At 42.6% G+C, this 16,463-nt stretch overlaps 1 protein-coding gene across 1 annotated transcript in view; it reads right to left on the reverse strand.

Annotated features, from left to right (window-relative positions):
- Window positions 1–2,003: 2,003 nt before the first annotated feature.
- The window catches only part of LOC126234509 (proto-oncogene tyrosine-protein kinase receptor Ret-like), a 98,371-nt gene continuing 83,911 nt past the window's right edge, over window positions 2,004–16,463 (reverse strand). Inside the window, exons 9-10 of the mRNA XM_049943203.1 lie at window positions 3,545–3,723; window positions 2,004–2,582 (exon numbers count right to left, since the gene is read on the reverse strand). Of these exons, the coding sequence (XP_049799160.1) occupies window positions 2,239–2,582; window positions 3,545–3,723 (523 nt within the window). The 3' untranslated portion in view covers window positions 2,004–2,238. The remainder of the gene's footprint in view (window positions 2,583–3,544; window positions 3,724–16,463) is intronic.

The following is a 16,463-nucleotide window of genomic DNA, read 5'->3' on the forward strand; positions in this document are numbered from 1 at the left end:
ACTTAAACCTAAGGACCTCACACACATCCATGCCAGAGGCAGGATTCGAACCTGCGACCGTAGCGGTCACGCGGTTCCAGACTGAAGCGCCTAGAACCGCACGGCCACACCGGCCGGTTGCTAATACTATAACCTTCACGTAATAAAAAATAAGTCAGTTGGCTAAATAGGGAATTTCTTGCTGGAGCTTACTATTGTGCGACTGTTTTTCAACATTTTCTTGCTTCCCGCCGAAAGACAAAATCGCTGAACTTCCCGCGTAATTTCAACTATAAAAGGTAATGGACAAATGTTTTGAGTGGTAGAAGAATGAAACAAGCGTATGTCGAGGTTCTACTTTGAACGTGGCCTCACTAATAGAATGTAGTTGCTAAGCACATCAATTTGATCCATATTTCTATATTTTTGTGTCACATCAAATGTCCTACATTTAAGTTGAACACTTTCGTAGCAAACTGCTCCCCCACAGCTACAGCTGGCAGAGTTTTAAGAAAATTCTCACAACCTAAGAACACAATCCAAACTTGAAAAACAGTCGCCCCCTCCCCCACTAAACTCCCGCGTTGCATATTTACTTAGTAATCCGAGCAGTCTCCCTTCTTTCGTGATAACGTAATGATAGTACTTTTCTTTAAAGTGAAGCTATTACCGATTCTGTTGCAATATATCAGACTGAAAGGACGCTTCCGTAGAAGTTTCCCTGGGTACTGTTCGTCACTCCACCTGGCAATATTGCCTCATAGCGATACAAACGTATGTTACAGCGGCCATCCTCATTCAAACTGATTTAGTGCTGCACTTGAAATTAAGAACAGCAAAGAAAAAAAAAACATGCATTCTGAAACCCTTTTCCTACTTATTTAGCAAATTATCTCAGAATATTCACTTTCATCTAACATATTTAGGAAACGTTATTCGTTCTGAGCACATAACTGGCAACTTTTTTGCAAGTTAGTGAGACTGTCTTTTCGCAGTCACAGCGTGTTCTGCAGCTGTGTGGAGCACTTACGTTTAAGTATTGTTTTGCACCTTTTTATGACAACGGACATTCCTTACATTGATTTGATATTGTCTGAGTGTGTGTGTGTGTGTGTGTGTGTGTGTGTGTGTGTGTGTGTGTATGTTTACATCTCATGCCTAACTTTAGCATTGCATAATAGCCTGGGACCGAAACTGGTCGTGAAAATTGTAATTCATCGTAACTGGAGCTAATTTTTTTTATTCATTTGCACTTCTAGTTCATGAAGTTAAACTTTGAAGGGTTTCAGGAAAAATTACTTACAGTAGATACGAGGCCATGAGAAATATTTTATTTTTGTGGAGTACGACCGTGTTATAGGTTAAAAATGCGGTTCCTTTTGCACGCAGTACCCGTAAGGAGTTACATTCGCCAAGTTTTTCCTGAAAGTACATTTCTGATTGAAGCGCAATTCTGGAAACTCCCCATAATACAGATCTCTGGCCGTCAATAACTTTCAATATATCTATGGAATGTATACGAACAGCGAACTTTCGTTTCGATAAACCGTCCAGAATAACGTGAATAACGAATTTGATGACAGAATGTGAGGAAAAGGAAAAAATACGATTACTTTAAAAACAAAACTATTCTTCCTATAAAGTTAACGCTTGATTCATTTTATTTGTAACACACTTTTTTTGTCTAAAATGTGTAAGATGCACTACGTGCTTTTCACCTTTGAAAGCACACTTACCGAAAATCGTAAGTCTTCCGTGAAAATTTGCTTACATCGGATGCCTGTGAATATGAAGTACCAGTATCCAGTGAGTGTTTATTCGACGTAGAAAACATCACATCTGCTGTTGTTCCTTTGGGAGTGAACAGATTGTCACATGAAACAGTCACTGACAGGAGATACGTGTAATAGATATGTTTCATTATATGTCATGGAAAACAGCTTTCATACTTTATACAATTATGATAATTGCAAAAAGGTGACGGAATGTTTCAATAAAAAAACGCAGTCTTCTGATGTGTAAAACTTTATTTAAAAAAATGTTCTTCGCATGTGTAAGGGCAGTATGTTGTCCAATAGGTCACACACATGTACGCAGACATTCAGGAGTAGCAACTAACTCGCAATAAAATGGAATAGACGCAGCCTTTAAGAGAATAAGGTTGTAAAGAAACCTTATGACGGCATAAAACGATTGTATTACACCTTGACTGATCTCACCCGAATCGTTTCTAGAGCTCCTATTTCGTGTTCCTTCCCTCTACAACGTCGTCATATTAGAGGAAGAAGGGCTGGAGACCTCACTCACAGCCGTGTAGGAGACGGCACTGTTCCCACTATCTGACTTTGATTTTTCTGCATCACTTCTTCCAACCATGTTCATGTAGGGTGACAAGCGCGCTTTGCTCTTGACTATTCGTACAGGACTCAAATAACTGTTCCCCACAGTACTGAAAAGTGAAGACTCTTCCTGCTTTTCGGTCAAACTGGGCAATAGACCTTCATGGAATTCAGTTTGTTGCCAGGAATCACTGGGTGGCATAATGTCTTTGATCACATCCAGTGGTACTGTCATCATTGTTCCGTGCTCTAGGCCATCAGTATCTGAAAAACATGAAAATATAGTATTAGATACACATAATGCAGTGTTACTAAATACTTCATATGTAATAACAGAAAATTAAATAAATATCCATCATTAGCCAATGTTGTAACTGCTAATTCTACGAGGGCTATTCGGAAAGTAAGCTCCGATTGGTTGCGAAATGGAATCCACGATGAAAGTCAAAAATGTTTTATTTGAAACATGTAGCTACATCTTCCAGCTACTTCACTACATAGTCGCCGCTCCGACTCAGACTTTGCCGTACTTTAGTACCAACCTACCTATACCCTCCTCATAGAAGGTAGCCGCCTGTGCTTTCCGGCAATTCTCTACGGTGGACTGCAGCTCGTTGTGTGCGCTAAAATGTCTCTGTAGCCACTGGTTCACGTGAGCGGAGATGAAACTCAAAGGGAGCCAAGTCAGGATTATATGGTTGCTGGCCACTCACTTCCGATCAAGAATGCTGCAGGAGCGTTTTCAGTGTCCCTGCAGTGTGCGGCCGACAACTGTCATGAAGAAGGAAATGCGTGACAGTTACGTTATGTGGGCTGAATGAAATCAGGCAAAATCTCTCACCAAGCAGTCGTACTTGGTGGGCATCTTTACGTGCTCACTGTGTGCTCAGAACTGAAAAGAGTGACGTGACATCATCGACGGGCACACTAGAGACACTGATTAACGCACCTGTGCAAAGCTTCATCGGACTTTCGTTGTGGTTTCCATGTCGCGATTGATCGAACCTTACTTTCCGAATAGCCCTTGTATCTTGCAGTGACGTAAGAAAAATGGAAATCGTTTATGATGTTGAACAGTATACGAAAATTCAGTGAAACTTTCAAACTGTAATTTATTTTGTGTTCCTTCATTCCAGACACGGACACACACACACACACACACACACACACACACACACACACACACTCGCGCACGCACGTTTCAGCAAACAGCATTATGGACTTACTTAGTTTATCTTGGGAGAGAGTCGTTGAGTTGAAGTAAGCGTAGTTTTGAACTACAAGGGCATCCAGGTTCAGATATTCCACTGAGTCTTCTAGCATCTTCTCAAACGTGTACGTCAGTTCCTTAAATGAAGGACGATCGGACGGCTCTTCCAGCCAGCAGCGCCTCATCACTTTGTACCTGAAAAGTTGGTCACCACAAGTAGTACAAGTACTCATCCACAATGGAGGGAAATTGAAAAATGTAGTAGCCAGCTACGTAGTAGCGAAACTTAGTTCTGTAGGAACGTAGCTTTTAGTACTTTACACACGACTATTTTCCGGGTTTCCCAGCCTATGTCATCAGTTTTATTAAATAGGATACGTCCTAAATGTTACAGGTGATTATTAATACGTTTCATAATAGGCAAAATAATGGTCTACCTGTTCTATGAAGTAATTTAACAATTGTGTATGCTCCTATTTACACTTAATTTTGCGCTTTTTAGACAATTAATTATAGTGAATGCTTTTGGGTCTTTTTTCTTAATGACTAGACATCAACTAATCTTAGTAAGTTCTGGGTTTTGACGATTTGTTTTGTTACATATGTTGGTTACCTTTAGTTCTGATCCGTTAGTTTGTTATAGAGGCGATATTTGAGAATCAGCTGTGAATGCTCAAAAGTAGTTATGGCTGAAATAAATGGTGCAGTGGTGGCTCTATGGAGACGTTCCACATAAAATTCTCAAATAATGTAAATGCTTTTGGAGACTCAAAAGAAATTAGGTATCTCTTGGAAGAATATACTCCTACGACTGCGAGCTGGTACATTGTGCTCACTCCATTCCTCGAGTTATCTACGAGACAGTACTGATCACGAGGTCTGGAGCGTCATGTTTTGTGCAGAAAATCTCTGTATAGGAGGAGCGCGTAACGTTACTTTAGTATTAATACTTAATATTTGTGAAGCCAGTACATTAGCAGTGTAATAAATGTCAAAGGCATTGCACGCTTTCTACTGTTCTCAGTAACTGCGACGTCAAAATAAAATAAAAAACGAGACAGTTGGGAAAAAACCGGACAGATGCAAGTAGAACTTGAGCTCTGAGGGTTCCAGACAAACTTAAACATGTGTATAGATGTTATGCTATAGGTTTTGATGAGTGAGTTCCAGAGTTCCAAAATATGTGACATAAATGGCCGTTCTTTTGACTGGATTGACTTTGAACCTTAAATTTCTTACACCGCCAATGAACCGTAGACCTTAGTATTTGACATAAATTTCAACTTGGTACCTCAACCCATTCCTGAAAAACGGGCTCTTAACAGACGGACAGACGGACTAACAACGAAGTGATCCTATAAGGATTCCGTTTTCATCGACTGGGTCACGGAGCCCTAAAATGTAAATAAACTATTTATTATTTCGAAAGCCTTAACTGTTTAATGCGTATACCCCACTGTGAGACAAGACGGTCAGTGCCTTCACGGAAAAATATTTGCGGTTGCCTACGGACCATGATTGTACCCAGGAGTGCAACTCTTCTTTCGAAGCAAATCGATGGCCACGAATGTCTTTCTTCAGGACTCCAAAATATGCAAATCGTCTCAGAAGAGATCGGGACTGTAAGGAGGATGTGTAAGGCCTTCTCGGCGAAAGTTCTACACTTTAGTCGAATCATTTCTGGCAACATGTGGGTGGACATTACCCTGCAACAGAATGATTCCGGCCCTCAACATTCCTGGGCGTTTGGACTCGAAAAGCCGCTTCAGTTTTTACAGTGTCCACGTACCTCTGTGCGTTAATTGTGGTGCCGTGTTCAGGAAGTCAATGAGCAGCGGACCCGTGCAGTCAAAGAAGATGGTCATCCCGGAATTGTCGTGCACGGTTTCGCGTTCTTTAGGTGAAGATGAAGCCACGTGCTTCCATTGTTGGCTCTGACAATTTATCAACGGCTCAGAATCACGACACGGTGTTATATCTTCCGTGACAAAACGGGACAGGAAAGAATATTCTTCATCGTGATATCGTTCGAGGTGCTGCAGTGATTTAGTTAATTTGTTCATGTATCTCCTCTGCCAGACTGTTGGGAGCCCACTACGCACAGATTTTCCGGAAAATCACATACTCTGCAAAATCACTTTGCGTCACGAGAGGTTTACTGTTGAAATTGCGAGAGAGCACTTTCCGGGAAGTGTCGGACAACATATTACTTCTTCCCAAATACGTCTCGCGAAACGACCACGACGAGATATTCGAGAAATTAGAGCTAACACAGAGGCTTACCGACATTCGCGAGTGGAAAATGGAAGGGTGGATCAGTTAGCGGTACCAGAAGTACCATTCGCCACACACCGTTAGGTGGCTTGCAGAGTATGATGTACACTCCTGGAAATTGAAATAAGAACACCGTGAATTCATTGTCCCAGGAAGGGGAAACTTTATTGACACATTCCTGGGGTCAGATACATCACATGATCACACTGACAGAACCACAGGCACATAGACACAGGCAACAGAGCATGCACAATGTCGGCACTAGTACAGTGAATATCCACCTTTCGCAGCAATGCAGGCTGCTATTCTCCCATGGAGACGATCATAGAGATGCTGGATGTAGTCCTGTGGAACGGCTTGCCATGCCATTTCCACCTGGCGCCTCAGTTGGACCAGCGTTCGTGCTGGACGTGCAGACCGCGTGAGACGACGCTTCATCCAGTCCCAAACATGCTCAATGGGGGACAGATCCGGAGATCTTGCTGGCCAGGGTAGTTGACTTACACCTTCTAGAGCACGTTGGGTGGCACGGGATACATGCCGACGTGCATTGTCCTGTTGGAACAGCAAGTTTCCTTGCCGGTCTAGGAATGGTAGAACGATGGGTTCGATGACGGTTTGGATGTACCGTGCACTAGTCAGTGTCCCCTCGACGATCACCAGTGGTGTACGGCCAGTGTAAGAGATCGCTCCCCACACCATGATGCCGGGTGTTGGCCCTGTGTGCCTCGGTCGTATGCAGTCCTGATTGTGGCGCTCACCTGCACGGCGCCAAACACGCATACGACCATCATTGGCACCAAGGCAGAAGCGACTCTCATCGCTGAAGACGACACGTCTCCATTCGTCCCTCCATTCACGCCTGTCGCGACACCACTGGAGGCGGGCTGCACGATGTTGGGGCGTGAGCGGAAGACGGCCTAACAGTGTGCGGGACCGTAGCCCAGCTTCATGGAGACGGTTGCGAATGGTCCTCGCCAATACCCCAGGAGCAACAGTGTCCCTAATTTGCTGGGAAGTGGCGGTGCGGTCCCCTACGGCACTGCGTAGGATCCTACGGTCTTGGCGTGCATCCGTGCGTCGCTGCGGTCCGGTCCCAGGTCGACGGGCACGTGCACCTTCCGCCGACCACTGGCGACAACATCGATGTACTGTGGAGACCTCACGCCCCACGTGTTGAGCAATTCGGCGGTACGTCCACCCGGCCTCCCGCATGCCCACTATACGCCCTCGCTCAAAGTCCGTCAACTGCACATACGGTTCACGTCCACGCTGTCGCGGCATGCTACCAGTGTTAAAGACTGCGATGGAGCTCCGTATGCCACGGCAAACTGGCTGACACTGACTGCACAAATGCTGCGCAGCTAGCGCCATTCGACGGCCAACACCGCGGTTCCTGGTGTGTCCGCTGTGCCGTGCGTGTGATCATTGCTTGTACAGCCCTCTCGCAGTGTCCGGAGCAAGTATGGTGGGTCTGACACACCGGTGTCAATGTGTTCTTTTTTCCATTTCCAGGAGTGTAGATGTAGATGGTGTGAGCGATACCGTGACTGATACCGTACATGAGCTTAATCGGTATGCACTCAAGACCAGAAGGATCGTGTTAGTGTCACTATCCTAAAGTACGGGATCAAAGTATGAATATTAAACACTTACTCCTGATTAGGCAAATGGAACTAATCAGTTAATTCTTTTTGCATTTGATGTGGCCGACGGTGGGCTTGATGGGAGGCACCATTAGTTCATGGGCGGTTCATCGGAAAACCACAAAAGGTTTTTTCTACTATATTTTCGCCGACGGACTAAAACCCAGCCGAGGATTCCAAGATGGCTACACACAGAAAAGGCTGAAATTTTTGTAATGTCTTCCTAACATACTGATCTCGACCAGACTTCAAAATTTTTTTATATCTTTGTCCGTTTTCGAGAAACACAGGTTCAAAGTTAACCCCACTTCTACATGTAAAATCCAGTAAGATGCGAAATCTAAAGAATAAATAATTGCAGAAAATTGCTCCAATTTTAAAGGTATATTCTCTAGGCGTTTTTCTAGAAAAGCCATTTCTACGTTTTTAAAATTCTTTATCCGTTATTGAGAAGCACGCTAAAAAATTGTTTTTTGGTTACGAAAACTCAGCCGCGGATTCCGAGACGGCTGTGTACAACAAATGGCTGTAATTTTTTTACGATATATTTCTAAGATCCTGATCTCGAACAAAGTTGAAAATTTTCTTGGTATCTTTATCCGTTTTCGAAATACAGAGGTTCAAATTTACTGTACCTGAGCACGTAAAATACGTACATAAGATCCGTTGTGAAGCAGAAACGCAGTTTATAAAGTGACGTATCACAGAGAAATAAGATTTAAAGTGCCTCCGTTATCATTTGTGAACCCCATGTTGTAGTACTGAAGCACATGCAAAATATTTTGCACATTAAATCAGATCTGCAGGGTAAAATTAGTTTTGCGTCACCTCAGTTTCACGTAAGTAAACTGCCTAAATTTTAATGACCAATACATTTCTTTTAAAATGAGTGACATGTCCTGATGCAGTAAGGGAAAAAAGGGAACAAGCGGGAAAATGATCCTATCGGAGGTCGAAAAATGCTAATACTTTCCCGTTTATTTAAAAGACTATCTGAAAAGTGGGTTACCACCTGTTTCATTCTACCGTCCTTAGCACCCTTAAAATTCTCCCAAAATTTTTGGTATGCGAACATATTTCCGCTTTGTATGCTGAGAGAGAAGAATACAGTGGCAGTGGCAAGGAGACGGAAAAGTAATGAATCTAGAAGATACTATCTTGTGGTCGTGTTGTAGAAAGAGCAAAGGAGACACCAGGAGTGAGAGAGTGAGAGAGAGAGAGAGAGAGAGAGAGAGAGAGAGAGAGAGTCCCAGTAGAACGTAGTCGACAGTAACGGAACAATGACAGGAAAAGAGTGAAGGAGACAGTGCCAGAAGCGAGGGGAGGGGAAAGGGGGGAGGTGGAAGGGGGGAATGGGTAGGTGAGAGGGAGGCGGGAATAAAGAGCAGGTAAAAGCGGAAGTAGGTGAGAGCCAGTGATAATAAGAGACAGAGTGTATGATAAAGACAAAAAGGAAGAGAGAAGTGGTGACAGTGAGAAGAGACAGCAGCAGTAGGAAGAAAGGAATGAGATATTAGCAGTAAGAGAGAGCATGAGGTATATAATGACACTGAAAGGAGACGGTAGAAGTAGAACAAACCCAAGGGGACTGGACTGTAGCTGAGACAGGAAATATGACAGAGAGACACAAAGAGATACTGACAATCTGTCGCGCTGAGTGAGTGAGTGAGTGAGTGAGTGAGAAAGGGCAAAGAGGAGAGAATGGCTATGAGCGACGTGGTAATTCACTAGTGGGTGGGAGTGAGTTACGGCTAGGGGAACTTGAGGGAGTTTGAGGTGAGTTGCATGATAAAAAAAAGGGCGAATATGTTCGCATGCCAAAATTTTTCGGAAAAATTTTAAAGATACTGAGGAAGGTAGAATAAGGCAGCTGGTATCCCACTTTTCAGTCAGAGTCTTTTAAATAAACAGGGATATATTGGCATTTTTGGTGCTCCAATAGGAGCATATTGCCGCTGGAGTCTTCCTTCTCCTCCGTCGGTTATTTCCCTAATGCCGGTTCCAACGCAGCAATGACAGAATGGTTAGTTTTCTCTTCGTACATCCATATTTAAATTGGATGATGGTGGGACATCAGCTGGTATAATTTTTATTAAAAATGAAACTCCTCCAGCTGCAGTAGCTAGTTACTGCCTGCCATCCATATGGAAGACGTATTGGTCTCACCACGGACTTTTAGTACTCAGCAACACACAATTGATTTCATCAAAGTGTACGGGCCTGAAGATGGCGTTGATACAACGTCGAAACTAGTAGCCAAAAAATATGAAATCTTAAGTACATTTTTAATAAAAATAAAGAATGGTCAATGGAAACGATGAGCTTGTGCTTGCCGACTGCTCTCTTTTAATGATACCCGACCTTCTAGAATAATTTATTCCACGTAAACACACCCGCACGTGACATTACTATGTTCGCCGTACACAGCAGATATTCGGCCATGAATTTCACTCCTTGACACTCCTGCAGTCAAAACCTGCACAACACCTCGCTGTTCTCTGTCCCGGTCTCCATAGTGAAGTCTACGCACACAAGACTCGCTGACATCAAGTCGAGCTTGTCTAACAGACGTAACAGACAAATGGCACAGCAGTGAATGTTCGTGCTTTTCCCTTCTGATTCCAAATAGAGCGCATTTCTATACAAACACCACACCTACCTGAGTTACCAACGTCCGTACGGCGCTCGTTATATAGCCTTCCTCATTTTCATTTGATTACCTCTGAGATTAAAACGCACCCTTAGGCCAAGACTAATCTCATGCGAAATTGAAAATGATTGTCCGATCTAAAATAAACTGGCAGATGGAAAATGTTACGCCATAAACGCCCTGACCGAATGTTATCAAACAGATACGCCTGTGTTTCTTCATATTTTCCAGGTGAATCGAATATTCTGTTGTCTATCAGGCATACGTCTCGGAAACAAGCCCGAAATTCAGTATTTATATTTCTGTGAAATATATAGATTAAAATAATATCTTTCTGAGAGCTATTTCCAGTGCAGAATGAAGCCATTCGAACAAATGAAGAATGATTTGAGTACATAATGATTGCTGGGTATGTAAATAGTTATTGCAACTTTTCAGCTGCAGATCGCAACATAACATCCGCAGAAGGTCGAAACATTGGCATGAGGCTCATGGGACCGTCGTACCGACAGATCGCACAGGAAGTTGGCTGTAGATGGACTCTAGACAACAGTGAGGCAAGGAGAGCAGATGTAGTCCTTCCAGAAGAACTACACTACGAGAAAATGCTAGGAGGGTTCTGCCTGCTCTGACGAAACACGGATAACAACAGCTGAGATCCAAGCAGAGGTTACAGGCAGTGAGTGACCACGGATCGCCACGACCAGATTATTGTGAGCTGTGCTGAAATCTCGAGTTGGCATGCATCGTCCGACACCGACACCATACCAAAAACAACAAGGACTGGTCTGGTATAGAATAATTGTGAACTGCGTCATTGAGTGGCATTCTGTGGTATTCATCAATGACTCTCACTTCTACACATGGTGGTCAGGCCGACGCTAAATGTCCCCGAACTGATGAAATGTCACAGGAAGCAGTGGTGCTACATACCAATGGTTTTGTTTTTTTGGTGACTAAACTCTTTTGAAATACTAAATATTTTGCGAAGTCTTAAAGTAAGCAAACCATGGTTTTATGTTCATCATTTAATTATAATCACTTACATCATCCAAAAAGAGATACATTATACATTTTCTCTTCTACAACAATATACAAATCATAAAATAATACAATACACAAAATAACGCTGTATTGATTATAGTGTAAATTAATAAAATTGTTTCCATTTAATGGAAGGTATGAGAGTATGGAATGTCGTCGAATTAAATCAGGTGATTCTGAAGGAATTAAATTGAAAAATGAGACACTTAAAGAAGTAGATGAGTTTTGCTATTTGAGTAGCAAAATAACTGATGATGGTAGAAGGAGGGAGGATATAAAACGTAGACTGGCAATGGCAAGAAAAGCGTTTCTCTAGAAGAGAATTTTATTAACATCGAGTATAGATTCAAGTGTCAGGAAGTCCATTCTCAAAATATTGGAATGGAATGTTGCAGTGTATAGAAGTGAAACATGAACGATAAACGGCTTAGACAAGAAGAGAACAGAAGATTTTGAGATGTGGTGCTAAAGAACAATGCAGATGATTAGGTGGGTAGATCACGTGTCTTATGAGGTACTGAATGGAATTGGGGGGAAGGGAAATTTGTGGTACATCCTGACTACAAGAAGGGATTTGTTCATAGGATACATTCTGAGGCATCAAGTGATCACCAATTTAGTACTGGAGGGAAGCGTGGGAGGTAAAAAACGTAGAGAGAAACCAGGATAAGAATACAGTAAGGAGATTCAGAAGGATATAGGTTACAGTAGTTACTCGCAGCCGGCCGCGGTGGTCTAGCGGTTCTGGCGCTGCAGTCCGGAACCGCGGGACTGCTACGGTCGCAGGTTCGAATCCTGCCTCGGGCATGGGTGTGTGTGATGTCTTTAGGTTAGTTAGGTTTAAGTAGTTCTAAGTTCTAGGGGACTTATGACCTAAGATGTTGAGTCCCATAGTGCTCAGAGCCATTTGAACCATTTTTTTACTCGTAGATGAAGAGGCTTGCACAGGATAGAGTAGCATGGAGAGCTGCATCAAACCAGTCTTCGGACTGAAGACCACAACAACAAAAACATCAAATTATTTTAATTTTTGACCAACTGAACGCCTGGCAGAAGACAGTTGAAGATGCAAATCAGATTCAGCATCCCGTCTATTGCTGTATTTTATCTCTGTAGCTATATATGCTGAGAATCCCACACAAGTTTGTTGCTGCGAACGGGAAAAGAACAGTTGGACCCAGTGTAGCAAGTTGTGTGTATTCATCACGAACTCTTCACCAAAACTCACCAAATGACCTCGTCTTGAGCAATGGTTCCATGCTTGAATCTGATATCATTTCTAAAAAGCATTCGTAGATGTAATTTGATGTATTTTCTAGCTTCTGCTAATTTCTTACAGAAGGCTCCTGGCCCCATGGATTCTGTTCTTCAGAAAAATACATCTCAAAATATGCGCACATACCATAGAGACACTGCACTGATTCTTCAAATATTTCATTTGGTACTTCTGCAGTCTCACCAACGAACACATTCAGTGTGAAAAACCTATCTTGTTTCTCTCTTTACAACGCAAACAATCCACAAATCTGGTTTTTAAGGCGGTTATTTTGTTATTAGTATTGATACTGTTGTTTGTTTCCCATGTAAACATATATTTATTTCATTAATTTTTTGAAGTATGTCTGCCTAAGAAACTAGTCTGAACAATCAAGTCACATTGCTCAAACGGTCTTTTGATTTAAAAGGAATGCCACTCATGAAAGTTTGTAATTCAGCTCTTGGTTCGAATAATCTCGTTAAGATCTTGCCCCGAGATAACCATCTATCCTCGGTGTGAGGCAGTACGGTAGTGTTTTATGTCTGTTCCTATAACCTTCGCACAATATTGACAACAGTCGTCACTGCAGAGGGTGGGATTTAACGTAACTGATTATTTTCACTGATTCATCGAGAACCAGTTTTAGATCTGCCAGTTTCTTCTTTAATACAAGTGCTTGTCTATGCGGGATACAAGGCCTGGAACTGCAGCTTGGCTCTTTCCTTTTAATTGGCGACACCCCTCCTGCTCGTTCACCAGCCATTGCCTTGGCCCCATCTGTTCAAGTATCTATACAATCTTTCCAATCGAGATAGTTATTTTTTACAAAAACTCCCAATCGTGTTAAAAATTTATTTTTGGGTAGTTTTAGTTGGCAGTGATGCGAACGTAAGTAAGCCGTCTTCCCATGAATGTTGATATGGGTTTCGTACAATTATCAGCCGGACGGCCAGTCCAGCAACATCTGCCGACTCAGAATTTGTTGTGTTGAAGGAACCAAATGGACCTCGTTTGATACAGCCTACGAGATCATTAATTCGAAGCGAAACAATGTCGTTTGAAAGCGGCATTGCAGGAAGATGCTTCGCACATCTTCCATTTGGCATATATTGTGTTATGCTTGCCACATGCGGTTTTCGTAAGTTCTCAGCGATAATATGCACTCCAGCTGCATGTGCAGTGCGATAGCTGATCAAATATGATGCGTCTGTGGCGTCGTGACTCACAGTTTGGGTCCCATTCTTAATAGTATTTTGACTTCTTAATAATTGTTCTTTCTTACGTGTAAAAATTTCTTCATTTTGGTCTCTGAAACAGTTTCTAAATGTCGGCTCATCTTAGTAGATACCATGGAAGTATTCGGAAGGTGCTTTCTGCGTAAACATTCAGTGAGGTGCACCGTTAGAAACTAAATCCAGAGTTGACGTAAGACCTTTTCTTTTTTCACATTTAGTAAGTCTGTAGATACCGTATTGTAGGCAAACACTAAGTTTGAAGTGGTTGCATCATCTTTTTGAATAAAATAGACTCGATCAGAAATTTTTGAGGTTGGTACCGTATCTTCCAGGCAAACCCCCTTTGAATTTTCGATGAAAGATTTTGTTACAACACCTTTAAACAACGTTCCATTCTATCTTTAAAATCAACAGTTTAATTTTAAAATAGAACAAACACAGGATAATATCACCACAAGATACAGAGTTTTACAACTGTAGTCCACAACGAACGCTAATCGAATATCGGTGAGCCGAGGGTGATAACGCAGAGTCACCGTGCTGAATTGGATTCGCGTTGCGACCGCGAACTCGAGTAGGAACTGTATTCTGTGCTGCATGGCACAGGTTTATAGAGCCCTGGGTGCTCAAGCGTATCTAGCAAAACAACAAAATCCTTCGAGGCTGTTCGAGGTTTTTATGGATGAATAAGAGATGGAAAGAGCGTATTGGAAAGTTCACAGCGTGTATAGGTGGGACAGTGAGCAACGTGAGAGAGGAGAGAGAGAGAAAGAGAGAGAGACTTGCATGCACTTGTAGCGATGAGTATCGTGTCGCCACATACAGGGAGACAATTACTGAACTATACGAAATAAAATCGTCGTAACTTCTGAACGGTTTGCGTTAAGACGATCAAACTCCACGTTTGACCGCGGGGCATGGTGGTAATTAGTATGCGCACGCATGGTTTGGTTTAGCGACGAAGCCCACTTTCATTTGGATGGGTTCGTCAATATGCAAAACTGGCGCATTTGGAGGGCTGAGAATCCACATTTTGCGATCGAGAAGTCTCTTCACCCTCAACGGGTGACTGTGTGGTGTGCAGTGTCCAGCCACGGAATAATCGGTGCGATATTCCTTGACGGTGCAGTGACTACAGAACGGTAGGTGAAGATTTTGGAAGATGATTTCATCCCCATTATCCAAAGTGACCTTGACTTCGACAAGATCATGTTCCTGCATGACGAAGCGCGACCTCATCGAAGAAGGAGAGTGTTTGATGTCCTGGAGGAGCACTCTGGGTACAGAATTCTGGCCTCGATTGGCCGCCATATTCTCCGGATCTGAACACATGTGACTCCTTTTTGTGAGCTGCTTTAAAGTCAAGGTGTACAGCAATAACCTCAAAACCATTACTGAGCTGAAAACAGCCATTCAGGACGTCATCGACAGTATCGGCGTTTCGACACTTCACGGGGTCTTGAAGAATTTCGCTAATCGTCTGCATCACAACATCGCCAATGATCGTAGGCATATCGAACATGTCATAACCTAAATTCGAATATCTGTAGTGACGTTACCATGTAGACTAATGTGTGGATGCTGTAGTTTGTAACTAATTTACTTTTTTTCATATAGTTCAATAATTATCACGCTGTACCTACTCGTACAGGGTCACATGACCAGGGTACCAAATAGCATATACTAGCAGGATAATGTAAGACCCCCACTGCAGATCACACCACCGACGCCTTCAGGAATGTACGGACCTTGAATGGCTTGTCAGGTTTCCTGGTCTGTCACCTATAGAACACGACTGGACGTGATGAGAAGACAATTACTTTCATAGCAGGCTACAGGCAACGATTTTTATGAACTGACTCAGCATGTGTTGCTGTGCCAATAATTTTTATCTGAAGACATCTTCGGGTGTCACGAGCAACTCAACTAATCTTTTGAGACCAGAGGTTGGTCTCATACGAGTATTTTACAGAAATCTCCTTTCTTCTATTAAAAAAAATATTGGCACAGCTATGTATTTTAAAACGCAGTTATTTACTTTCTTGAAAGCTAACCATTAAAGCCTACACGAAATATTCCTCTAGACGACTTTCACAGGCCGTTTCCAGCCATGCCACAATCAAAGCAAAAGTGGGTTCGTGACCGTGCGGGTCATATCTCATACTGATGATCGTCGACATCAGTTACAAATGGAATGTAAGTTCAATCATTAAGTATCCATTGTGTGGTGAATCTCTAGAAGGTGTGATAAATGACTACTCAGTTTCAGTCAGTGTACTCACAAAACTCTTTACAGGGTTTTTGACTGTAATAAAGTTGTTGTCAAAGTGTGTGGTCGCTTTTTCACTGTGCTTAACATGACATGTCCATGTTTAAATGTTTTTGGTATCATTGTCAAACCTTATACCTAGCATGACGTTACACAATTACACTATATGATCAAAAGTATGCAGACACCCCTATACGGGACTGAGCACTAGATGTCACGAGATGCGAACCAGACAGTGTAAAAGGAGGCGGGAAGTATTGGGTTGTGAGTAGAGAAACAGTAGCAGCAGAATGGGTTGGTCAGAAGACCTCAGTGAATTCGAATTTCGACTAGTCATTGGATGTCACCTGAGGAACAGATCCATCAGGAAATTTCAACCCTTCTAAAGCAGACTGTTGGTGACGTGATTGTGAAGTGGAAACGTGGAAGAACAACCTTCTCTGTCGACGGACGGGGACGGTTGAGCATTGCGAAGGGTGATTGTAAAAAAAATCGTATGAACTCAGGGGAAGGAATCACACGTGAGTTTCAAAATTTTACCAGCAGGCCAGCAACGTAA

This window comes from Schistocerca nitens, chromosome 2 (assembly GCF_023898315.1).
Source record: "Schistocerca nitens isolate TAMUIC-IGC-003100 chromosome 2, iqSchNite1.1, whole genome shotgun sequence".
NCBI lineage: Eukaryota > Metazoa > Arthropoda > Insecta > Orthoptera > Acrididae > Schistocerca > Schistocerca nitens.